The 26910-nt window shown below is 44.9% G+C and overlaps 1 protein-coding gene across 1 annotated transcript in view; it reads right to left on the bottom strand.

Annotated features, from left to right (window-relative positions):
* Window positions 1-26290, bottom strand: part of CYYR1 (cysteine and tyrosine rich 1) — a 90435-nt gene extending 64145 nt beyond the window's left edge. Inside the window, exons 1-3 of the mRNA XM_059724339.1 lie at window positions 26187-26290; window positions 24635-24793; window positions 21712-21814 (exon numbers count right to left, since the gene is read on the bottom strand). Of these exons, the coding sequence (XP_059580322.1) occupies window positions 21712-21814; window positions 24635-24668 (137 nt within the window). The 5' untranslated portion in view covers window positions 24669-24793; window positions 26187-26290. The remainder of the gene's footprint in view (window positions 1-21711; window positions 21815-24634; window positions 24794-26186) is intronic.
* Between the last annotated feature and the right edge of the window lie 620 nt (window positions 26291-26910).

The following is a 26910-nucleotide window of genomic DNA, read 5'->3' on the forward strand; positions in this document are numbered from 1 at the left end:
CCACGCCACATAGTGCCACTCCAAGCAGGTGGAAGCTTCAGCTCAGCAGTTGCAATGTCAGTTACATTATCTGAAAAACTATAAAGAAGGCAAGGTGAAAGCCTGATTTGAGGCTTTCATCATGCGATTCTAGGTTTCTCTATAAACCTAGAATCACATGAAATTATAGCAAAGGATTTCTAGAAAAAAAAAATCCCCCTTCCAAATAAAGCTGCTTCTCCTTCCTCCTATCCTTCTGCATCTGTTTGTGGATCTAGATAGTGCAATCAAGAGCTCCATGGCTCTCAACTGGGGTACCTTGTGACCCCCTCAGGGGTGTTGCACTGTAAGTGCTGCTTCCACCACAGCTAGGTAAAAGTGCCTCACACTTTTCCCAGAAACAGAAGCAAGTGGGACAGGACCTGTTGGACAAGGAAGAGCTTGCCTGACAGGCAAGCTTGCTCTCCTGCTTGCCTGTCAGAGAACCCTAAAGCAGGAGGAGCACACACGTCACAGCCTTTCCCATCTGGCTGTTTACCAGGCACACAGGGCAGTCTTCGCTATGCAGGAATTCCCCTCCCTTAAAGAAAGCTGTGGTCTTTCAAAAACAAAATGAAACTGCTTTATACTTGGCTAAATTATAGTGTTCTGAAACAAAGAGCATGCATAAAAGTTGATTTGGTTTATATAGCTAAATGATACAGGACTCGGAAAGGTCTCCTTGGTTATCAAATCCAGTCACCTCCTATTGTAGGAACGTACTATATCTCATAATAATGTTGATAAACAAGCTCCATCTCACATTTTTTATGGAAAAAAGGCAAAATGATTGTTCCTTTAATATTTTTACATGAAACAAATTATATAGAAGATAATGAAATTGTAAGGCTGCCAGATATAGATGTTAATTGCCAAAGAACCCACTACCTCTTGAAAAGTCAATATGCAGTGTATTACTTGAAACATATTGCAGGCATATGCAACAGCCTTTACACTTCCCATACAGCAATTTTGAAAGCATTATTGCAAAGCTGACATTTTATTTTATTCCTGGAAACATACACGGTCAATTATTAAATCTTAGTCAATAACATTGGAGGGGGGAGGAGGGGGAGAGAGAAGGTATCAACACATAAGGCTATGACTCGCTTTTTCTTGCATCAACACACAATTCTGCTGTTAGTTCCAAACAGAGGAGTAAGAAAAAAACTTTTCACTTTTTTATTCTATGGTTTAGTTGAATAAGAGCATCAGATAATCTACATCATAGCTGCAAAAGGAAGCATGAGAGCTAAATGGTAATTCTGAGGCCTACTTTTAAGATTCCAGAGGATGCAAATGGGCCTTAGGTCAAAGTAAACCATAGAAAGCTTCTTGTTGACAACATGACTTATATTTCTGGGTCCAACACAATATGACCCACAATAAGGTAAAGTCAATTTATTAAGATTATTAAACAGTTGTAAAATTACTCTAACATTTGATTCTCTCAGTGCAGTTCTTCATAGACAAAGATCACACTGCATAACAAGTCAGAAGATGGCACGTAAGGAAAAAGTACCCAGTCCTAGATCACAACAGGGCTATATGTTAATAGGAACACAGAGAAAATAACCTGTTGTCTCAACAGAATGCAGCATTTAGCAGAAAGATTATTATTATTTATTTAGATTAGATTGGCACCCAGAGGCCTTGTCAAGAATTAAAGCTTCATTGTTTTGGGCACTGGAAAAAGACATAAAAGAAAAACCATTCATTGCTCCAAGAGGTCTCAATCTAAATCTGTTTACACAGGGACTATGATTAGGGACAGAAATCCCTAATCATTTATTAGGGATTTATACATAAACCCCAATCATTTATTAGGGTTTATACATAAACCTGGATAAGTGATCAGAAACCAGTTCAAATCTGTAACACAACAGAAGTTCAGTACACATAAACCACTTTCAAAATGGCTGAATCTGGTTTAAGATAAATCTGGATAGATATAGTATCAGGCTTAACTGATTTAGGTTAAATTGGTTTATTGAACTTGTGTCCCATATCCCCTCCAGATTCAAGTTAAGTTACAGTTTACCAGCATCCCAGGACGCTTTGCATCTTTCCTTCACAGGGTGGGCAGGCTAGCTTTGGCCCAAACTGTCTGCTCCAGCTGAGCAGGGAGGCATGCTCTAGTGCCCCCTGGCTTCTGGCCTGGGCCACTGCAGGCATGTGGCTGCATGTCCAGAAACAAACGTGAATGTCTGTTCACTTGCTTATCTGTTCAATCTACACAGGTTAGACTAACCTGCAAAGATTGAATCAATTCAGCCTCAGGCTTTTTGACTGCCTGTATTTAGCTTTTGTGCTCTCCAATCATATCTTGGATCATCTATCTGCTTCTATGATACCTTTTACTGTAAGATCTCACTAACTCATCACCCTCTAGTCTGCTCAGTACTTGGATGAAGGTACAGTTAACTCTTACAGAACGCACTTGCCTGATGGGAGGTTGGATGTGCAACTCATATTTATATATATTCTGAAAATCCCAGATCATAGAATCATAGAGAAGTTGGGTTGAAGAGACCTCCAGAGGTCATCTAGTCCAACCTCCTGCCTAAGGCAGGATCATCCCTATCCAAGCCATCCTAGACCATCTATCTAAACCAGGGGTAGGCAACCCCTGGCACACATGCCAGAGCATGGCATGCAAAGGCATTTTGCTTGGCACTTGCACCTTGGGGAAGGGGCTGGAGCTGTGTTGCCACAACAAGGATTGGACCCCTCGCAGCTTCTCTGCCATCTGCCCCTGGCATGCCAACATCTTTCAAGTTGAGTTTGAAACCCCAAGTTTGAAACACTAGAGAATTATTGCTCCATGGAACTGACTTTTATGCTCTATCTTTGGTATCTTTATACCAGATCCCCAAATATTCCACACAAACAGCATCAGGCTCTTTTCTGCTAAAAAATGTTGCTGACCCCTGATCTAAACTCTGTAAAACTACCGTCAACCCTGACACAACACAAGATATAACACCCTAACCTGCTACAGGTAAAGCAGGAGAACCATGGCAACCAGTGCCCTGCTTCCATAAAAGGTTGCTAATATATGCTGAAGAGATCCCAGGTTAACACACCCTCCCAACTCCCCACTCTGTTTCCCACTTCCCTTCCCCATTACAAAGGAAGGTAAAAACCCACACAGTCTGTACCAATCTGACCATGGGGTAAAAATACTTCCTGACCCCAGATTAAGGGTGCTATGCATATACAAAACTGAACTAATTAACCATTATTACATTTCTTGTTTTTTTCCACTGAAATTTCAAATGTTAAAAAATACTGATAGAGTTATTCTTGTCCTGTTAATGGAAATGTAATCAGATAAAGTAGTAATAGATAACAAAATGATGCTAATTTACTCATAGCTACTCATTTTTCCTCACACTGGTTTATGGTTTCAAAACAGCAGATTAACAGATAGGGTAAGAGTGATGTTGTAGCCATGAGGGGACATGAAGAATACTTTGCATTTGAAAGCTTGTCTAACTTTATCTCAATTACATAGTTTGTCCAGTAAAAGTTACTACCATAAGAAATCCTTGCCTCTTACAGATTAAAGGTAACAGAAGACCTGGACTCCAAAGGGACTAAGGAATTCTGGGCTGTCATGTATCATCTATGTATCTGCATCGTGGTGTAATATTTATTAAGTCTGGCTCTCTGGTAGGTTTTGCTGTTCCCGAAGGAAATATTTAAATCCTTGTATCAATTAGACGTCTCAAGCCTTTAGTGCCCAAGGACAACAGCATCGTAGGAAAGAGATTAAATATTGGAATAACGTTTTAGCTGAATTTTTTTTCCTGACAGGAGGACTCTGGTAAGGAGGGCTTTAAAGGTCTGACATGCTCATACTTAAATTCTGGCTTTCATAGTTCCCCAGGGACTGCTCTTCAGTTGTGAGTAGCTGGCTGCTAATAGTGATGTGGTTCTAATCCCAGAAATGTTCTGCACTGGCTGTGAAACCCCCATGAGCCACAATAGGAATCCCAAAAACGGTTTCATCCCAGTTTACAGTTCTCTGATTTAGAAGCAACATAGCTAGTCCACAAGGCACAGTGATAGTGGATTGACAATATTTTATTGATACAGAACACTCTTCTTTTTTAAAAAACCTGATTGTGGTTTCTCAACGGGGAGGGAACCTGGAACACTCAGCACTACACACAAATTGTACCGCTTATACAAAAGGTGTCTGGTAATGGCAGCAGTAGTAGTCTTGTAATCTGCATAGATCAGTCACCACATGCTTACAAAATATCTTTGAAGTCTAATATCCAAGTGACCTTAACCCTTCAGAATCGGGCTCCATGGCAGTTTTCTGGCAGACCCTTTTCTAAATAACAGTGGATGTTATCCCTTTGTAGGACCATTTAAAACAATTCACAATGACAACTCATGTTTATCTATCTATCTATCTATCTATCTATCTATCTATCTATCTATCTATCTATCTATCTATCTATCTATCTATCGTACTAGCACAAAAAAGAAGATTTATTAAAAGTACTAAGTGATTCCAAAGGTCAAAGCTGCAGTGCTTTATTTTTCCAGCTCTAGATAAGAAAATTTCACTGAAGCTTTAAAGATAGAGGCTTCACAGTAGATAAAACTCTCTGCTTGTGGTTATAAATCTCTAAGGGGCTTATTGCTGCCCTTTAAATTAATAGTTCATTTTCTTTCATTTTTTATAGCTCACTTATGCACTCCAAACTTTGCTTCTGTCCCTTAAAAAGGGTATATTGTGATTGGAATAGAAGTTTATCTTTTAGGAAGGGTATTGTTCAAGTGCTTGTCTTATTTCTTTGTTTCCAATTTAATTTGACATTTTATAACATATTTGCAAATCTCAAGAACCTTTAACAAATACATTTCCTGTTGTCAGTATTTGATTAGTGCTACATGTTTTATTCAAGATTTCCATTCTTTTAAATAGTCCACAGCCTTAAGTGCCCAATGAAGCGCTCCCATACATAACTTCTGACTCAGAATTCCCACCATGAATAACACTGCTTCGAAACTGCAACTCCAGCATTATCTTCTAGCACAACTAGAAATGTTATGGAAGCAAAGGCTCAGTCTTTCAAGGTGTTCAGGGTTAAGTTCCCTACTTTGGTTTTACTCTCAGGGGAACTGTCACTAGTATTGCCTTGCAAAAAAAGGAAAGCAGAAGCTAAGGAAACCCTTTCCCTCAAAGCCAATAAAAGGAAGAAAGGGAGAGTCTGACTATAATGTGGACTATAAGGCAGAGGGAATGGTAAATTTCTTGAGTATTTCCTCCTCTGCCAGCCAAGTAGTTATCTTTGCTGCACCATGGTCTTTGGTCATTAGTTTTACTTTTACAGGTAGAAGGGCAAGTGTGATAAGTCTGAACTTGTTATAGACTGTGCTTTACTGCTATGAACTATTTAATTCAGCTAACCAGGGCATATTTGCTTCTATATTCTCGGGCTTGGATTAATCTTTTTGTATTATTATATAATGTTCTCATTTTAAAATGCCAGTTTATTATTAAAAAGAGAGAGAGAAGGAGAGAGAACAGGTTTATTACATGGAGGTCTCTATAGTTATTTCTATTTTTTCCATAAGGAGTCTTCTGCCATTCAGAGGGAATAGGGAAGACCCTTTCTTTTCCCACCCATGCTTAACACTTCAGTGCCCCCAACTCTCAAGCCAGATGGCAGACAGTATTCTTCCAAGTGAAGATGAGTCACATGAAACAGAGAATAAGAGTTTTCATTAACCAAAGTCAACTTCTAGACTTTATGGTTTCAGATAAAACTTGAATCCCAAGGGAATGAAATTCAGAAATAACCCTCCTCCTCTACAGACGTGCACAGTTTTTTAATTAGGATTTTTTTTTTTTTTAAATATCATGATTTTTAAGCAAGTTTTTAATGCTCAGGATTTTCAATAGTATGGCTAGGACTGTCTTCTGAGTTCCTGCTAATTGTTTGGGAGCCACACAATTTCTTTCCTAAATCAAGCAGACTTTTCCATCGTACAACCCTCGTGTTCTAATTCTGGATCTCACACTGACTTCCTGTACAGTCTTAGTCAAGAGTCAGTAGAGACAGCCATCAATGCAGACACATATTTTCCACTGCTTGATGCTGAATAGAATAATAAATGTGCTGAACAAATAACAACTAAAATTAATCTGCTTTAGGCCCTATGTAACATATCAATGTGATAACATCTATGAAAGAAAAGGTGCATCTAGTCCTGAATTTATAATCAAGCCCACAGATCAGAATTAGAGATGTAATTTGGTACTTCACTCAGAAGGAATTTGACACTTCTCTGTTGTTGAGAACAGTATTGAGCCCTCTACCAAAATGAGTACATATATCTCTTCTGCAGTGCTGGAAATAAGAAAGAAAAGCCTGAGTTTGAAACACTAGAGAACTACTGCTCCATGGAACTGACCTTTTCTCTCTGTCTTTGGCATCTTTATACCAGATCCCCAAATATTCCATACAAACAGCATCAGGCTCTTCTCTTGACCTCATGGTTCAAGCTCCACCATGCCAATTCATCCAAGGGAAACTTCTGACCAGACTTAAAATTAAAGGAAAACATTTGATTTAGCAGACCTAGGGCCCGCAATTAAACATCACTTCATAAGCATAGATCTAATGCACACAAATCTGAAATTGACTTTATACTTCATTAAAAGTGCTTGTAATCATGTGAACTTTTCAGAATGTCCCCTTGATTTAAATAAAAGGTTTGGTTTTGTTTTAAATATAATTCTAAGACTGAAGTACCATATATAAATCTATCCCTGAGCCATAGGCTGCTTAGCATTTAGTGTGGAACGTTTAAAGATTTCTGCTCTTGCACAGTTATTCAGTTGCCTCTGTATGAGCCAGGTCATCAGTCACACAGCAAACTAGTAGACACCCAACTGCATGCTATACTGCATCTTGTGTCAGGCACACTTCTCCCCATTCCACTCCCATGGTTCTCAGTCCTCAGTAGCATTGCTCCTCCTCATCTCCACCACACAAATACTGAAGCCAACTTACTAGCCAGGCTTTGTGATAATTCTACACTGCCAGGGCACTGGGACATATTCCACCCAACAATAGCTTGGCTCCCTTCCAGATGCCCAATATGGTCCACCTTTTCAAAATTCTTTGACTTTTCCTTACTTACTCAATGCCATGAAGAATGGTCAGTACAAGCACCAATCAATCACCACATCATCTCTGGATCTACCAGAGATCCAGTCAACCAGGATTTTATTGGCCATTATTTTGCCATTATTTGGCACTTCTCAACCATTTTTGAACTGCTCAAACCTGTACCAGTGAGGCCTTCACAATGGCAAAAAATGCTGTGGACAAATTCAAGCCATGTCCCACGTTGTTGACTCGCATCCATTTTCAATGCTACCTGGTGGTCTTCAGGCTTTTCATACTGGAGATGACATCACCTTAAGATGGCTGAAACAATATGCTGAAACCACATATGCTAAATAAATCAATAAAGATTTTTAAGTTCATGTTTCTACAAACTTCATAAGCAGTGCCCACAAACGCACTTTTTTGTTCTGTGTCCTGGTGAGAAACAATAGTTATGCCCATGCAGTGCATGAACCTTACAGTGCTTCTGGTCATGGAGCACTACAGCATTTTGAAGGTGCATTACTGAATGTTTGAAGGTGCCACTCTTGCTGGAGTTTATGGTCCAGAGAAGGCCCAGGTTTCATTCCTTGGAATGCATCATGAATTCTAAGTATTATTATGTGTTAGTTATTGGGAACTGCATTAAAACAATGTTTCCACCCATATCCCCCATTGAGTAATTCTCAATTTTGGTATACTCTCCCTCTGACTATCTGTCCAAACCTCCATTATCAATATCCATGAATTAGCTTAATGCACACTTCCTATTCTAGATTACCAATTGAACAGAACTATGCTGCCCCTTCCTCATGTACATAATGTTTCAGAATGGAACTCTTTGATATCAAGAACCTGAATCCACATGCTGCGCTCACAGATTCTATGCATACCCCACCCCTGCAGTTTTGCAGGCTGGAATATGCAAAATAATTTTATTTAGATCATGTTTTCTGACTCTTTCCCTCCCACTTTCTCTGTCCCTCTGCCTTCCTTCATCACAATATGCAACCCCCCCATCTTTAACAAAACCTTTTCCCCAAAATTCATGTAAATAGCACCTGATGTTTTCCTACTTAACAGACTGTCATTGCCACCATTCTGTTCAGCCTGTTCTTCTGCAAATCCATGTTAACAATCTTAAATGAAATAAGCTTTTTAAAGAGTTTTTTTAAAAATGTATCCTGTTTTCCATTTTCTTGAAATATCTAGTGCGTGTTGCATTTTTTTCAGTTTAAATAGGCCTCAAAATAAATTAGACTGAAAATGTTTTACCAAGGAACCATACAACCTTCACAACAAAAGGTATGATTTAAGCTACATCCACAAACAAGAGTGGCTTGACTGATGTCTGTGCAAAGCTTGCCACAGGGCTTGTCAAGTTTGTGGTACTGTCCTCACTAGTTCTAAGGCCTGAAACATCTCAGCTTTCATCTTCTTTTCTGTTTTTAAGCAGAAGTTCCAATACTTTTTCCTTGTAAAAATATCCTTAAAAATAGAAGCAGATCACACTAAGGATGAATATTTGTCATTGGCTTCTTGTAATTATTCTGGAAATTCAGAAATGGCCTATGGGGACACTGAAACCTATAGTCACAATCCTCTCATTTTCTTGAGAGGACTTGGCGTTGGTTTAATACCATTCATTAAAAAATTATGCTGGCTTATTCCATACCATCTTTTAGAAAAAATATTCCATATTTGTCCTCCATTATTTTTTCATTTCTCCACTTAACCTTTCTTTCCTAATCCAGGTCTACATTAGCAATGCTTTGTCAGTCTAAAATAGCATAGCAGCAAAGCACTCCTAGAGTGATAATAGCTTATTTTGGGAAAACACCACCTCCCCCCTGGGGTAGAACTGTAGCCTGTGGGGAGTGGCAGCAGTGCCTGGGCAATGGCACTGGGGTAGAGCCACAGCCTGGCATGTGAGTGACTGGCAGTGGAGGGAAATGAGGCAGCACGCCCCCCTGGTCTGTTACTTCTCAGCTGCTGGTGGCACGGATGGTGTGGGGATCCCAGTGATGACAGTGGAAACAAGTCTCACTGCCCCACTCCACCTTCCTGCACCGCATCCAGCCCACTGGGCCATGGAGGTGGCTCCTGTCTGTGCTGCTCTGGCCAGGCTACAGCCCTGTGTCTGCTGTAGGCACAGAAATCTGAGGGGGCATGGGCCACTTCCACTCCCCAACATGTTGCCTAGGCCCCCTCCCAGCCCCCTGAGGCATTGCCTATGGCCTGCCCTGCATAGACTTACCTGCAGGGATCTGCAGAGGCTGCTTTCTACCAGGCTGCCTGGCTGCCATGTGTGTGCACATGTGCGCACATGCACTTGTGCATGGTGCCCCTGCCTGTGAATGGCCTCCTCAGGTTCCCTCTCAGCCCTTTAAAGGATCCCTGCTTACTACAGCCTCCTCCCAAACACCATAAAGCCAGTGGTTTTCAAACTTTTTTTATTTGTGGACCCCTAAAAACTTTTGAATGGAGGTGTGGATCCCTTTGTATTGTAAGTACTTTTGATTGTTCATAGTAATCTTTCACGGACCTCTTAGACACAGTCTGCAAACTCCCAGGGGTCTGCGGACTATAGGTTGAAAATCACTGCCATAAGCTATTCTGGCACTATATGAGGGACATTTGCCAGCAAAGCTATCGGTCAGTGACCACATACTTTTACATCCCTGAACAATAAAGCTATGTAGACAAAACATTGAAGTGTAGACTTAGCCTTTAAATAGCCTTGGAAGCTTATGCTTCACAGAACCAGTTAATGTCTATGGTGCTACCTATCCCAACCTTATGCCTGACTTCAGACTAACATTGGTATTTTTATTAGGGATTCTAGAAGGCAGGACAATTCATTTCCTTCCAAGAGGGAAGGCAAAGGCTGTCATCACCAGAACAGACAAAATTCCAAGGTTGGCTGAAAAGACACCCTTTGTATTTATCCTTGCTGACACCAAACGTACTGCACTGCTCCACATAGCCATGAGGACTTCAGAAAGGGGCTAAAGCAGAAAAAAAAAACAGTTGATCTTCTTACCTATACTTTCTGTTCCTTAGACAAGACAAGACAACAGGTCAAAAGTAGTGAAGATAAACAGCTGATTGGTTAGGCAAGTGCTGCACAAAGGAAGATTTTTGGTTCTGCAGTATACCTACCATGGAAAGAGAAGCCTGGATGGTTCTGTCAACTTCCATCTCAGTAGCAGAGACATAATTTTTCTGGGTGTAAGTCTCACTACCGTAGCTGAATGGCTTTTCATTCATCATAAATGGGGAAGTTAATAAAGGGACAATTACTTAATGCTTGGATATATACAAAGGGAAATTAAAAGTAGAATCAGGAATTTGGACTTGTCTTTGTACATGGCATTGGGGAGACTGCGATTAGACGACTATGTCTGATTTTGATATTCACTTTCAAGAAATACTGTAGAGTGAAAAGGGCCACAGAAATGATTCATGGGCCAAAAAATAAGTGTAATAATGAGAGATATATATCCATTATTGAGAGGATTTTCCAACAGGCAGGCAGGCAGGCAGAGGGATTAGAAGATCCAATGGTTAGAAGTTAAAATTATAACCTATTAATCTTGAAACAAATGCAATTTTGTAGACATATGGGTAAATAAACAAGGGAACAGTTTATCAAGAGGTAGCGGCTTAGAGTCTTTAAAATGACACTAGGTATCTTTCTAAAGAGATCCTTCAATTCAGTCTCTTAGAAAAATTAGCAGCATCCTGGCCTTAGAGTCAATGAATCTTACCACCTCACTGTAAAAATGGAAATGATCACATTTATGCCTACTACACAGAAATGCAGTGATGATCGCAACTTGTAAATACAGGTGCACTGATAATTGGTCCATATCTTATCAACACCAATAAAAGGAAAATTGATAGTATTGGCAGCCAGCTTTTTTTGGATGATGTGGCTGATAACATCACTGAAAAATGCTACATGCATGGGCACAGCTGCAGCACGTACATGGCCAAGGATGCAGCCCAACACTGTGGAGCGCAACATCCATCTGGTAAGTCTGTTGGGGGGAAGGGGCATAGAGGGGGCTGATCGAGGCCTCTGTGGTGAGGGAGGGAGTGGGGTGGGGGCTGGGGCTGCAGCAGGGGTGGGGGCAGGTGCTGCTCAGCCAGGGCAGGGAGTGGGATGGAGCCACGAATGGCTCATTTGGGGGGCTTGGCTCCTGCCATTGCATGCACCTCCAGGGAAGGCATGGGCGGCAAGTGTCCCCGGGATTTGTGCATGGGCTAAGGGCAGGCTGCTGCTGCAGGCTGGGGCTGGGGGCAGTACCGGAATCTTCCTGGTGAGGGGGATTGGGCCGGGGCTGCACTCAGTGTGGGCAGTGGCAGCATTGAGAGGGAGGTTATGGGGTGGGCTACAGTCATCCCAAAATTCACTGTAGCACCCCTGAATGCAACCTCCCAGTGCTGCCACTGCCTGCCCTGAGTGCAGCCCCAGCCCAACCCCCCCCTCCCCGGCAGGAAGAGCCCGGTACTGCCTCTGTCCCCAGCCCACCCCAAGCACAGATCCAGAGGGGACATGCCCCCCATGCCTCCCTTGGGGGGTGTATGCAGCTGCCAGGAGCTGCCTCTCCACTTTGTGTGCCCCCAGACAAGCTGTCAGCTCTGTCCTGTGCCCCACCCCACCCCACCCTGCCAGTGCAGCACATTCCCCTGTTCCAGCCCCACTCCCTGCCTCACTGTGGGGACCTTGTTCTGCCCCCCATGCACCCTTTCCTTCCCCCCATCCCTTCACCACAACAGACTTACCAGCCAGGCACTGCTCTCCAAGCTGCTGGGCTGCATATCAGCAATCAAATTGGTATCAGCCAATATGGCTCATTAATAATTGGCCATTGGTATCAGCCCAGAGAATCTTTATCTGTGCACTCCTACTTTTAAAGTGTCATTTGAATGCAAAAATTCACAAATATGCACAAAGCCATCCAGTGCTACTGCAACTCTCCGGTCTGAGTCATATCCAGATACCTGTCCATTGCACAGTTGCTACTAGCCATACTGGATATTAGGGATGCAAGTATAGCTTAAAATATTATCTGCTTAACCTCTTACAATTATATCAGTTAAATGGTTAGCCAATAGTTCATACCTAGTTTAGTGACCTCTGGCAGGAAAAGCCCAGCCCTGGCCCCTTATGTGTTCATTATGTTCCTGGCACTGCATGGATCCCAGGCTGCTGGTAGGGAGCAAGCCTCAGGCAGAGGGTAGTTGGGTGGCTGAGCCACTAGGGGGCACTGTCCAGCTGGAGAGCCCCAGCTTCCCCTTGCCCCCATGGGCAAGGGCTGGGACTATGGATGGAGCTAGGGCAGTGGAACCTCTCCTATGCCCAGATCCTGTGCTCAGGTGCTGTGCCTACCACCCCCTGCCTGCAGCTCAATTCCCACCATGGCCTAGGACCTATGCACTTCCAGGAGCATAGCAAAGACATAAGGGGCTGGGGCTGGGCCTTTGTTGGAGCTCACTAAACACTAAACAGGAAACAGTATAAATGTAATTGTCATTTAACCATTTATACCCCCACTGGATATGAACACCCCTGAAAAATGTTGACTTCCATTTCAAGATGCTGTTAACTGAAGATCTCCTCTCCCCTGCCAGCATTATCTGGAAGCATTCCAAAGACTCATTTCATTAACCCTTCCCAAAGCCCAGTGCAAGACATTGCCATCTGCATGGACACTTATCTCTTTTGCTAATGGGTAATGCAGGAGATGAAAACAGTTTTGCAGCCCTGCCCAGTTATAGCAAGGTTATTTCTGAGAATATAATATTCCTAGCTATCTTTTCTACAACTCTACACAAGACAGGTATATTTGAGCTGTTTCAGAAACACTGCCATTTTTCTCTAGGTACAAATGAGGAAGTTGCCTTACAAAGAAGTTTTCACTGCATAGGAAAAAAAAAATACTGAAACATTATTCTCTAGGTGGGAGAAAATACTTTTTCTAATTCCCAAACAAAAGCAAGAAATCTTAGATACATGCACTTCTATCTCCAGAGGAAAGGCATCTGACAGTCTATTCTAAGATTATTTACTTTAGTCCAAAAAATTTCTGATTTGGCACAAAGGATTGAGGTCATACTTACATTGAAATACCAGAGTGTCTGTTCCTTCCAACTGTGATGAAATATGCTGTATGGAAAACTGATATACTCCCGAGGTACTAAGACCCAAATGAAGCATATAATATAATCAGCTTCTATAAAAATGTGCTATACTTCTCCTCGGTATGCTGGTTTGATCAACAGTATGTAACAAAATTATGCCTTAGGTTGCATTCTAAAAGTTAAATAGCAATCATTGCTGAAGTTCAGCATTTTACAGAATACCTACAATGGCATATGTCAATTCATTGGCTGTCACTGAATATAAACCCTGAAACCTACAGTCACCTACTACTGTGGACCTGTGCATAAACAAGGACCCAGCTGACTTCAGCAGGTTTCCATATAGGTGCCATGGTCTCTGTCAATTTATCTAACTGTTGGATTGTGCCTGACTGGAGTATACACAGGCAGAATGAAGAAATAATCCCTGGCATTTTTTGCTGAATATGAATTTTCTTTCATAGATTCATAGATGCTAGGGTTGGAAAGGACCTCAATGGATCATTGAGTCTGACCCCCTGCCAGTGGCAGGAAAAAGTGCTGGGGTCATTTGACCCCAGCCAGGTGCTTGTCCAGTCTCTTCTTGAAGATCCCCAAGGTAGAGGATATCACCACCTCCCTTGGAAGCTTGTTCCAGATTCTGGCAACCCTTACTGTGAAGAAGTTCTTTTTGATGTCCAACCTAAATCTGCTCTCTGTCAGTTTGTGGCCATTGTTTCTGGTTATTTGAAGGGGTGCCCTGGTAAACAAATTATCACCTATTCCCTGCTGTGCCGCCCCCCCCCAGTGAATTTGTATACCGCTACAAGATCCTCCCTTAGCCTTCTCTTGTGGAGGCTGAAAAGATCCAGGTCCCTCAGCCTTTCCTCAAAGGGCCTTCCTTGCAGGCCTCTAACCATATGAGTGGTCCTCCTCTGGACCCTCTCAAGGTTGTCCACATCCCTCTTGAATTATGGTGCTCAGAACTGGATGCAGTATTCCAGCTGTGTAGAACAGTAAAAGTCCATGCATGCGCCATATGACTAGAGGTGAGAAGTTTCTAGAGGATTTGAATTCTCAACCTTGATGAAGTTATGACCTACTTTTAAAGTCTGCATGCACAGTGTATAATGGTAATGCAACTGTTTATCAATGTTGATATGTCAATAAAGCAGTTATGATAATGTTGCTTGTATTGGTTTGATATAGTTTGAATTGATTGGTCCTTTTAAGTATTGCCCAGGTTTGAATTTGATTGGGTATTGCACAAAGAACGATGATTGGACCATTCGGTGAGTGATAGGTGGTATGATTAGAAGGCTGTAAGTCCTGTCCAGAGCAGCCAGCAGGAGCACTGCTCTCACTCTGGCTGACTCAGTTCTGACTCTGGGCTCTCAGGGCATGGGAGCTGGTCGAGTGCAGATTCCTTGCTGTGACCTGGTTGCTGGGATCGAGCTCACTGAGGCTTACCTGCCTCATGTTCTTTCCTTTGGGCTTCAGCTGTGGAAGCTGCAGTTGGGTAAAGTATCATTCTTTTCCTATTTGAGGTGCTGAGTACCTAAGCAGGGAAAAGCTAGAAATCCTCAGGGACTGTCAGAGGGTTTCTCCTGCTGACTAGGCTTAGTATCTTCTTGCCTGTCATCTGTGGTTTCTGGGTTGTCTGTGAAGTTGTATAGCAGTTAACTGCATAGTGACCGAAGCTCACTGTAATGTGTACTTGATTGGTTGTGTGACCAGGGACATTGGGTTTGGGATGTGAATCAGGTTATTGTCTTGTCAGGTATATGTTATTGTGTTGTGGCTTGGATGTTATGGGAATATTGCATTGCGTAGTTGTTGTGCAGGTTTTGGTGTGTAATACAGCTTGTATTGCTCAACCTACATGTGTTGTAGTGTGTAGCTACTCTCCCTAACTCTGAGTGGGGTTGGGCAGTAGATCAATGCTCAGGGGAATTAACTTATTTTAATGCCCCAAATCTGACTACCTGTGGGTCACAGAAGATTAATGACCCTCTGAATTAATTAGTTAATTGGCATCCCCATGGGTGGTCCTTCAGCTGCAGCCTGACCAAAGTCACATAGAGGAGAAGCATCATCTCCTTGGACCTGTTCGTGATGCACCTACTAATGCATGACCAAGCGTGGTTAGCTCTGCTAATTACTTTGTCACCTTGATGACTCATATTCATCTTGGAGTCGACAATGACTCCAAGATCTCTTTCTGCCACTGTGCTGCTGAGAAGGTCCTCCCCCAGCATATAGGTGTGTTGGTAATTCCTTCTCCCTAGGTGCAGCACCTTGCACTTGTCCTTGTTGAACTGCATCCTGTTCTCTGCCCACTTCTCTAACCTGTCCAGGTCTGCCTGGATTTGGTTTCTTCCCATCACTGTGTTTGCTTTGCCCCATAGTTTGGTGTCATCTGCGAATTTGGACAGAGTGCTTTCCACGCCCTCATTCATATCACTGATGAAGATACTGAATAGTACCGGCCCAAGGACTGAGCCTTGGGGGACCCCACTGCCCACATCTTTCCAGGTTGATACTGACCCATCCACCAACACTCTCTGGGTATGACCCTTAAGCCAATTTGCCACCCACATGACTGTGTAATTGTCTATAGCACAGCCATTCAATTTGTTTATAAGAATAGGATGGGATACTGTGTCGAAGGCCTTCTTAAAGTCCAAGTCGATGACATCTACCTTGACTCCTGTATCTAAGTATATAGCGACCTGGTCATAGAAAGAAACAAGGTTAGTCAGGCAGGATCTACCTGCTATGAACCCATGCTGGTTGCCCTTCAGCATTATATTACCTGCTAGACTCCTAAAAATGTGATCCTTGATAATTTTTTAAAGAGTTTCCAAGGATAGAGGTGAGACTAACCGGTGTATAGTTACCCAAATCCTCCTTCCTCCCCTTCTTGAAAATAGAGACCACATTGGCTCTTTTCCAGTCCTCTGGGACCTCACCTGAGCACCACGAGTGCTCATACATTTGTGCCAGTGGCTCTACTATGACACTGGCTAATTCTTTCAGTGCCCTTGGATGGAGCTCATCTGGTCCTGCTGATTCAAACACATCCAGCCCTTCCAAGTGTCTCTACTAGGTTGGCACTGACAATTAGTGGGATGGTGTTTCTCCTGCTTCTGTCAGTAATGCATTTGGGAGATTTGTCTAGATCCGAGTTCAAGAACACAGAGGCAAAAGACTCATTGAAGAGCTCTGCCTTCTCCCTCCTATCTGTCATCCACTGCCCTTGTCTAATCTGTAGGGGTCCTATGCTTCCCTACACCTTCTTTTTGCTCCCTACATACCTGAAGGACTTTTTGTTGTCCTTAATTTTTGTCACCAGCCTAAGTTCTAATGCTGCTTTGGCCTTCCTAACTGGCTCCCTGCAAGTGTGAGCCAAGGAGGTATATTCCTCCTTGGTAGCAACCCCCTGCTTCCACAGCCTGTATGCCACTTTTTTTGCCCTTAGGCTTTCCTGGATTTCCCTGTTTAGCCAGGAGGGCTTCTTGGCCCCTTTGCCCCCTTTTCTATGCAGTGGGATTGCCTCCTTCTGTGCCCAAAGGATCGCTTCCTTGAGGAATGACCACCCTTCCTGGACCCCCATTTTGTCAATACTCTTGAGCTTTAATGCCCACTAACTAATATCCTAAGCACAATGAAATCAGCCTTTCTGAAGTCTAGCACTTCTGCCTGCTGGTTACTTTTCCCACCCTTCGCTGCATAGTGAATTCAATCAATTGATGGTTACTACCCCCTAGGTTACCTTGTACCTGCAGATTGCCCACCAGGTCATCCCCCATAGGCAGCATCAAGTCCAGCAAGTCCTGGTGGGATCATATACCTCTTGGAGGTCCTGTATGCTGGTTAAGAAGCTACATGAGTGATTAGTTCTGGCTGTCTGCTGCTCCCAGCAGATGTCAGGGTAGTTTAGGTCACCCATGACAACAGTATCTCTGAGGGCTGCCCAGAGAATTCCAGGTCTAGCTCATCCTCCGGGTGTGGTGGTCTATGGTAAGCTCCCACTACTAAGTCCCTTTTCCCCCGACCCCCTTGTAACCTAACCCACAGTACCTCAGTTTGGCCCTCCTCTGATCCCATCTTGATTATAGAAGATGTATATTGTTCCTTAACATAGAGAGCTACACTCCCCACCCCCCAATTTTTTCCTCCACTCTATCCCGTCTGTATAACTTTCAATGCCTACTGCCCAGTCATGAGTAGGGTATCACTGGGTTTCAGTTAGCCCAACCAGGTTGAAGTTGCTGCTTGCAAGCAGGAGTACAAGTTCCTTCTGTTTGTTCCCCATGCTTCTAATATCAGCGTAGAGACATTAAAGCCCCCCAGTGGTACCCCCCTGTCCTGATGTCTATCAGGATCCTTAGTGCTTACCTGGACTGATCCAGCGCATGACTCATGGCTCTCTGAACCTAGGTTTTCATTGTCCACTGCATCCCTGTCCCCTGATGAACCTTTCCCTCCTGTCAGATGCAGGTCCATGGCATCCATTAGAGTGCAGGCTTGCTGTTCTATTGGGGGGGTGTACCTGTCCCCTGCTGACCCCTCCCTGAAAGAGAGCTGGCACCAGCTGGAGGTGCGGGTGTCGGAGTGGATCTGGGTGTGGGTGGGCCTGTTACAGTGCCTGTCCCTTCAGAGGCAGACACTTGTGTTGAACCAGCTGGTCTTGTCCATGCTCTGGAACCACTTCCACATGCTGCCTGTGCTCCTGGAGGTCATGGCCAGGCTCCACAGATGGGCACTGGAGTTTTTCTGGCTGGAACAGCACTGAGTGCCTGCAGGGGTCCTAAGCCTCCCTCTGTGGGAGGGTGGGGGGCCTGGTTTGCCTCCACAGCCAGGTCCTGACCTTCTGCCTTCAAGCCCTGCAGAGACTCCTGTATGGTTCTGGTAGCCACATGACATGCAGCCAGTTGGGGCACGCCTTCCTCCACCACCTCTGAGGGCTCTTCTATGACTGGCATTCTACATGCATGGATTCTGCCTCATGTAGGACTTGGGGGAGCTGCTGACTTTTTACCAGGACCTCCTCAGGGCCTAGGACCTCCTCCTGGCCCTGGCCAAGCTGGCTGTCTATCTTACCAGGAAGGAATCTCTGGCCGGGAGGGTCCCCAGGGACTGTGGGGCCATTTTGCTGGGTCTCCTCCATTCCTGTCTCGGAGCAGAGCACCACCGTGCAGTAGCTGCTGGCTCTCTGGCCACCTTTGAGAGTCGGTGGGTGCTGTCTGGGGTGCTCTGCTTGGTGTCCCCCAATGTTACACTTTTTTTTGAACCTTTAACCCACCTGCACATTCCCTTTTGTCAGTTTTTGTCCCCCAGAATCAATTGATGCTCTTCAGCTCTCACTGCCCCACTAAGTGGCAGCTTTTAGTGATGTAGTGGGCAACTGCCCATGTACCTGAAGGCAACAAATAGGCCTGTCAGTTGCTGCAGTTTTTTATGCCAAGTACAACTTAAAATGCAAAATTCAACATGAAAGGTCCATCTTGCCCTAATCTAGAATCTCTACTATTGATTCTAGGTAAAGCCACAGCACCATTTAAAAAAAAAAGCAAAAACAAAACAAAACAAAATGTCCACCCACCCAACCAGTAAAAATGTTCTCAGAAAGAAAATTCCAACTTGCAGTGAGACTCACAAATCAAATACACCTGTATAATGTGTTTTATCTTGCTATTGTATCAAAGTTTTTAATCAAAGAAATGTAAAGTTTCCATTTAGAACCCAAAACAATTAAAGAGTGTGGCATACAGCTTCAGCTTCATAACTCAGCATAGCTCTAGTGGCACCAGGAGCTAGGGACGGACATTCAAAAAGCAGGAACCTGAAATGATTCAATCTTTGCAGGTTAGTCTAACTTGTTTTAGATTGAACTGATTTGCAAGCAACCAGACATTCCCTTTTGATTCCAGAAATGCAAGCACATGCCTGCAGTAGCTCAAGATAGAAGCCAGGGGGAACTAGAGAAGCCCTCCCTCCCTGCCTTTTAAACTCCTCTGTCACCCTTCTCAGACACAGGCATGAGGAACCTAGCCAGGGTCTGCCCAGCTTTTCCCCCTGTTTGCTGCTCATATGACCAGCAACCCAGACACAGCTGGCTGGCATGGCCTTGACATCTGCCTGGGACTGGGGCCATGACTATAGCTGGGGCTGTGCCAAGCTGGCCCATGGGTGCTGCTGAGGGTAGATGCAAAGAGGCCAGCCTGGGGGAGGGGGTGGGGAATTAAACTCCCCTGTCTCCAGGTGGGCATGGGATCCCAGCTGAGGTCTGCCCAGCTTTCCTGCTGCTCCTGCTTAGGTGGCAGGGGGCTTGGCCAGAACTGGCCAGTATGGCCCTGCTATCCACCCAGGGCTGGGGCTGTGGCTGAGGCCAGGGCTGTGGAACTGAGCCAAGCCAGCCTGCGGGTGCTGCTCAGAGTGGATGTGCCAGGGCCAGCCTGGGTTGGGCTGCAGGGGCTGGGCCCTTCCCAGCAGGCTGCAGCTTGGGTTGGGTCTGCAGGGGCTGCTTGGCCACATTGCACCTGGCTCCCCATGCCCAGGCTGGGTGGGTCTGTCAGGGAGCTGCAGCCAGCTGGGCAGGGCCCTCCCCAATGGCTGCAACTCCACGACAGCCCAGCCTGGCAGCACAGGTTGGGCTGGCTGGGTAATGGGCTGCCTGGGTGGCTTGGAGGCAACAGCAGGCCTTGAGCCCAGCAGCTTCCTGCCATATCTGTTGCCACACCCTGTCCTGTGCAGCACCTGGTGGCTGCAGCTGCATCACAAGCTGTGGGGTGGCCAGCGCCAGGCAGGCTGTTCTATCCCCCTTGACTCTACCTGCCACAGCCACTGCCACACCGCACTGTGCTGCTCTGGGTGTTAAGTGGCCCCGTTTCTCAGTTGCTTTCCACCTACTTTTCCCATCTGGAATGATAAGCAGCCCCTGTGGATGGGCACAGTGGGTGGAAGGCAGCTGGCACTTGAGCCAGAGCTCCCTGTGCTGGGCAGAAGCCACTGGGCTGAAGCTCTCCCTGCCTTCACCTGCCACCTGGAGCGGTGGAGCAGGGGCAGGAGTGGGAGGGGGGAGTAGCTGTTGGAGGAGAGGGGAAGCTGGCTTGGGTAGGCAGGGATGTTCTGCTCCACTCACTTCCAGCTGCACCTCCAGCTGCAGCTCCAGCTGACGCCCTGTGCAGTGCTGCTCAGGGAGGGGGGAACTTCAGCACTGCAGCTTCTACCCAGTGCATGGATCTCTGGCTCCAGCTGCCATCCATTCCCTCCACCTGCCTACCCAGAGTGGCATGGCACAGAGCAGCAGGGGCAGGAGTATCAGTAGCTATAGTTGCAGCAGCAGCACCTGGAGGTGAGGGGGGGCAGAACAGCCTGCAGAGCTCCAGGAAGCTTGTAGCTTGTGATGTGGCTGCTGCTGCCAGGTGCTGCACAGGACAGGGGGCACAGCAATGGATGTGGTGGGCAGTTGCCAGGCTCAGGACCCACTGGAAACTTGAAGCTGGCCCGGGCAGCCTGATACCTAGCCAGCCCCCACCCATGCTGCCAGGCCAGGCCTTGACAGCCCCACCTGGCCTGGACGTGGGGAGCCAGGAGCAATCTGGCCTCACAACCCCCGCAGCCTCAGCCTAAGCTGCAGCCTGCTGGGAAGGGCCTGGCCCCCCGAGGCCCAGCAGCACTCATGTGCTCAGCCCCACAGTTTGCTTCAGGCTGTATATGGGGGGCCTAGCAGGGGCTGCTACCCCCCCAGCCAGGCAGACCCTGGCTGTGGTTCCCTAGTGGGAGAGGGGAAGGAGTGGGGAATACGTTCCCTCCCTGCTCCCTTTGCCTCAGGGGGCCACGCCGGCTGGTGTGTGGCCATGCTCTGCCCTTGTTCTGGCTAAAGAGCAGAGGGGTGGGGCCAGCTTTGCTGTCTGGAGCACAGCGCAGCCCAGCACTGAAAAGCATGCTGGATTGCTGGAGGACTCTGGTTTAACTTAAACCAGGAAGGGGTCTGGGACAGAAGGTGCATAAACCAGTTTGACCCAAATCAGTTAAGACTGATACTACATTCAACTACATTCAACTAAACCAGTTTTGGCCATTTTGAAACTGATTTATGTGCACTGAACTTCTGTTCTGTTACAGGTTTAAACCAGTTTCTGATCACAAACCAGTTGATGTGCAACTTCTGTCCCTAGGCAGGCAGGCTACCTCAAGCTATACAAACTGAGTATCTGGCTCTTTATTTTTGTAAATATATGGACATAAATATTTTTATTGTCATGTAACACTCAGATCTCATGCAAACATCCAGATTGCTATCAGCAGGAAAATGCTTGATATGTTTATTAACCAAACACAGCTTCCAGCAGCCTGATTTTACAGGAAGCCCACAAACACAGAGCTTCAGTTTTTTCCAAAGAGTCATAATACTTACAAAAGGACATTCCCAATGTAGGTATAATATGAACAGCAGTAGGGGGTAGTCCCATCACAGCAGTAAGATTTGCAGTCATTATCACATTGAGCAAAACAATCTCCTGCTAAATAAAAATAGAATGAATGCAGTCAAGCATTTTTCAAAAATTCTTTATACCACAGCTATAAGCAAACAGGTCACCTAATAGTTTTTTTAAATGATTTGATGCTTAACCTGACACAGTAATCTACACTCCAGCAAAACTCCTACTGGTTTAAGTTTGAGTAAGGAGTACAGATTTAAGTGCACTGTCTATTGATACTGTGCATGTTGGCTATATGGATTCTCTCTCTCATGTTTTTTTTTATGTCAAATGTCAACAGTACAGATCATCATTTTAACATCAGTGCAAAGAAAGACCTAGGACCAGATTCTCTATTTCTTAGCATTTTGTGCTGGACAAAGAAGAATATGTAAGGCTGTCTTGGGACCTGACAGTGGGCATGTCTACAAGCTCATTAATGTGCAATAGTTACTGTGCATTTAGTTTAGCACTTCCTTAATGAAGTACTAAACTAAAAATGTGCATTAACTACAGTTACTATGCAGAAGCGCCAGCACATGGGGTTTTTTGTTATGGTTACTGTGCAGTAGTTTAATAACACTGCACAGTAGCTTATTACCATGATTTTTGACTGGCATGCTACTCCACAGTGTTAATAGGCTACTGCTCAGTAAACATCTCATGTAGATACACCCTGTGTGTCCCTGATTCCCTGTTACTTTATAAAGGTGCATATTTATCCTGTCTCCTGATTCCCTGGCCAATCCTCAATTCTGTGTATGAGTTAGGGCACCTTAATTTAATCTATACCTGCTAGTGATGTCCTTCCAGTGAACTTTCTATGAGTTACGGACAACATGAGTACAGCAGCCTGGCAACAGCTCTTCCTTGCTTGACCCTATCCTCAGGTCACCCCTTATACTAGTTTAGTGAAGGGACTGGCAATCCTAGCTCTATCCTACATTAGAGCACTTCTGTGCCAGGGACATTTTCAACAAGGAAAATGATACAATATCTTTCTACTCTCTCCCCACCTTCATCCCCCACCTTTTAAGGAAAGATAAATACATGAAAAAGAAAGACTAGAAAACTCTCTTCCCCTCCCTCACAAACCCAAATACCAAAGAAATATAGCAAATTAAAGAACGAATATCCTTTCATTAGTGAGAGAAACAATAAAGGCTGACTTCTCTATATTTCTATTATCCGGGGGGGGGAGGGGGGGTATCAGTGTTTAAAGAAACAAACCAGCTCTCCAAAGTAAATGCCAAGACTCAAATAGTAACAAGTTGTACCCTGAAAAGTAACTCTGCAAAAATATCATCGCAGGACTTCATGTTTGTTGTCTTTCACTGATTTTTTGGTACAATTTTGCCCAGTTTACCCATCAGATCTGTTTTGCTAAATGTCATTACCTCAGCGTGGGCTCTGAAATCCACTCAAGTTCACATATATATATAAACATTATTCCCAGTAAAAAGATTGTACAAACCAAACTGATTCCTCACTTACAGATGTACAGCCCCAACGAGGACTTAATTTGAAGACAATGGGTTTGTGCAAGTGTAACTTTGGGTTTAATTGGGAGACATTTGCCCTCGTGCAACCACAGAACCTGCAAATTAAACCTTCATTTACATTGCCTTAATCCTTCTGGTCTTCAGCAGGGCTTCTTGAGACAGGAAGGTCAGGCCCCTAATGCGTGGGGGCAGCCAGAGTGTTTTCATATATGGCTTTAAAATGTCATGCAGGTTATTGTTATTACATGAACAACATGTAAGAACAGCTGTGTCAGATATTCTTTGAACAGCTACCTGATGCTGTGGGGTTTAACATTTTGCAATGTTTATTCCAGGGGATTGAGAGATTTAGTTCACTTGTTGCTGTGCTAGAGCAAATAAAAACCAGTGTGCTTTCTTGTATGAAAGCAGCCTCTACAAACATCCTGCACACACTCCTCTCAATCAAGGAACAGTTTTTACTTATTTTAGTATTTAAAATGATCAGCAATAATTAACTTCTGCCACACCAGAATAGCCAAAGTTATTGGACATACATCAGCCATGGTTACTGGACGTCACATCAGCCATGGTTGAGTCATAAAATATAGTTAAATCTAAACGTATACACTTTATCATATTTAAGCATGAGATTTTCAGGTTGGCAATTTCAAATATATTGATTCAAGAAGCAGATGTGGGATATAAGGACATGCATAAAGCTACTTGCCTGAATAAGGCTTCACTAGTTTTTAGTGAGGGCCACAGTATATAGACCATTTATTGGGCTAAATTCAAACCTACTCTAAGGAGGTGGCAATCAGGTTCCTGGCCTACCCTAGATTCTTTGTGAATGTCTCCCCTTACTGCAGCTCCCCTTTTCTATATGGTCACGGGAGATAGACAGCTAGGCTTTTTTTTTTTTTTTTACCTTATTGTGCCATATAGACCTTCTCAAGGTAGTTGTGTGGGACTGTGGCAAAATGGCTGTTGCTCTTCTGCACAAACACTTCCAGCATATTCCTGCTTGTGGTCCTTCAACTATACAAGGCTTATAAAAACCACACCCTCCTTTAGACACAGCCATGTGCCTAGGCCTACACCAGGGTCTGTATGGAGACTTGGGAAGGCATTAGCTGAGGTTCCAGGTTGTATTTAATCACAAATAATTTGCAAAGGTTGCATTTGCTTCTCTCACACATTTCAGTCTGTGCTGCAAGTGGCTCATTAATAAAGCTAAGGAGAAACTGGATCAAGTGAATAATTAAATAGGCCACTTCAGCAGATGCAGAGAACCAGGTAAGAGAGGGGCACTGCAGCAGATCAGCCTGTGTCTAGGGGCTGACCCTGTTCCCATTAAAGTTAACTGAGGCTTTACCTTTACTTGAACAAGAACAGGACTGAGAAGGCATGGTAGCTAGGGTTGCCAACTCCGTTTTAATCTATTCCAGGAGGTTTCATCACATGACAACACCAACATGCCACACAACGCAAACATGCCTCTATGGTTGCGTAGATCAGTTATGGTGTGTAGATTCTACATTAGGAAGACAAATGCACATGACTATTACATTTTAAAAACGCACTGGACTACTATGTTAGTCAGATCCAACATCTAATATTTATTTTAATGAATGTTCTACTCCTACCACTTATATCCAGGTTACGTCTCAGCAGTCTCCTGGAATTTATATCTAATTCCAGGGCAATCCTGCAGGGTTGGCAACCCTGATAGTAATACATCTATTAGCTCCTATCAGAGCACAGCAAACAGCATGAAAGGCCTGCTCCTGCTCCCAATAGGTACAAGGTGAGACCCTAAATCAGTGATTCCTAACCACCCTGGGGTGCCTTGAGAGCCTTTCAGGGGCGCCACTGAGTGCCACACCATGTTGGGCAAGCACAATTTACAAAACCAACCCAGAGATGTCGGCTAGGTAGGGAATCCACAATGTGGAAAGCCACGCTGAACTACTGTGGGCTTTCTGAGCTCTTCGCAACAGAGAAGCTGCCCTCTTGTCCTTCCATAGGTGAAAAAAAAAAAAAAAAAAAATCAAGTGAAGACTGTTGTGTCTTCAATCCAACCTTCCTGTGTGGTTTGTTCCCAATAATATTCTGCAGAGGCCACTGCAAACCCCAACCAAGTGGAGACTGCCAGTTCCGGGGGGGTACCTCCAGTCTCAGCAGGTTGGGAACTCCTGCCTGGACCCACTGCCCACTAAACCCAAGCCCACACTCCTTCTCAAGCACAGTACTGGGGCAGAAAAAGAGATGCCCTCCAGCACAGGGCCAGGGCAGGAAAAACTGCCCACACGCACAGGGCTGGGGCAGGAAAAGAGATGCCCACAAGCATCCCTTGTGCTCCCTGGCCCACCTGGGCACAGCTGTGGTGGCAGGAGGAAGTTGGAGGGATTATTTTCAGCTGAGTTTTAAAGCAAGGCTGTGCCAAGAGCCCCCTAGGACAGACAAGGACCAGGAGATACCACCTGGGGCGGCTCTAGGCCCTGCTACCTCCTGCTCCCTCCCCCGACTCCAGCCACTGACCTGCAAGGCCCAGGAGCTGCGGTGCTGGCCCATGTCCATGAGAGCCGGCGGTGGGGGAGCGCGAGGCAGCCCCGTGTTGTGCGGGCTCCTCACAGGCACTGGGTCTGCCCCAGCCCAGCCCGGCCCCCTGTCCTGCCTTTCCCTCCCCCTGCTGCGGGGTTTTCCCCTTCTCTGATCTTATAGCTGCCACACAGAGTCTTCGGAAAGCAGGGCCAAGTCGTCTAGTCCAGCCCCCTGCACAAGGCAGGGTGGCCCCCGACTAAAGCAGCCCAGCCAAGCCTCTGACTATCCCGCGCTTGAAAACTTCCACTGGTGGAGATGTCCCTAAAAGCCTGTTCTCAAGCCCGAGCTCCTGCAGAGTCAGAAAGTTCCTCCTCGTCTCCCACCTGCATTTCCCCTGCTGCAGCTTGAGGCCGTTGCTTCTACTCCTGTCCCTTCCAGCCACAGAGAAAAGCCCATCTTCTCTTTCATAGCCCTCTGAATGCCCAGCCCCATTCATTTGTCATGCTAGGCTGTGAATTCAGGCAAATACTCTGTGACATGCCTCTCATTCCTCAAAAAACGAACAACTCACTGCATTGTGTGTTTGCTGGTCAGCGTTCTGTTCTCTAAAGTTATATCGTGAGAGTTTTGTACATGTATATTATTTTTATTTCTATTTAAAATGGACAGGGCCCAGAGGCAAAACAAAAACAAAACAAAAAAAAACATTTACCCTCTGTCCTTGAAGAACAATATGCTCAGCTCTTGTCTTTGTAATGAGGTATATGCCCAGGAATGCACCTTGAAATATTAAAGAATGAATACACCAAAAAAAAAAGAAAAAATCCACAGGTGTTTCTGAGTACAAAAGGTCTGTTTGCTTTTGGGAGGGGAAGATGGGAGGCTTGTGAAGAAGCAAACCTGAAAGGGCCTTTGGGGAACTAGTTACTTCCCTTCCCCTAAAAGAAAAAAAAAAGCATTAATAAATCAGAACATACCCACTTTGTAAACACTGTCTTTGTTTATCAGTCTACTGCAGAGCAGATTTTAAATTTATACGAGAAGCTTTTTCTGTGTGTCTGGATTATTGAGCAGTGTGTCTTCCTTGATCTAGCAGAATAAGAGAGA

Source organism: Alligator mississippiensis, chromosome 1, assembly GCF_030867095.1.
Source record: "Alligator mississippiensis isolate rAllMis1 chromosome 1, rAllMis1, whole genome shotgun sequence".
NCBI classification, from domain to species: Eukaryota; Metazoa; Chordata; order Crocodylia; family Alligatoridae; genus Alligator; species Alligator mississippiensis.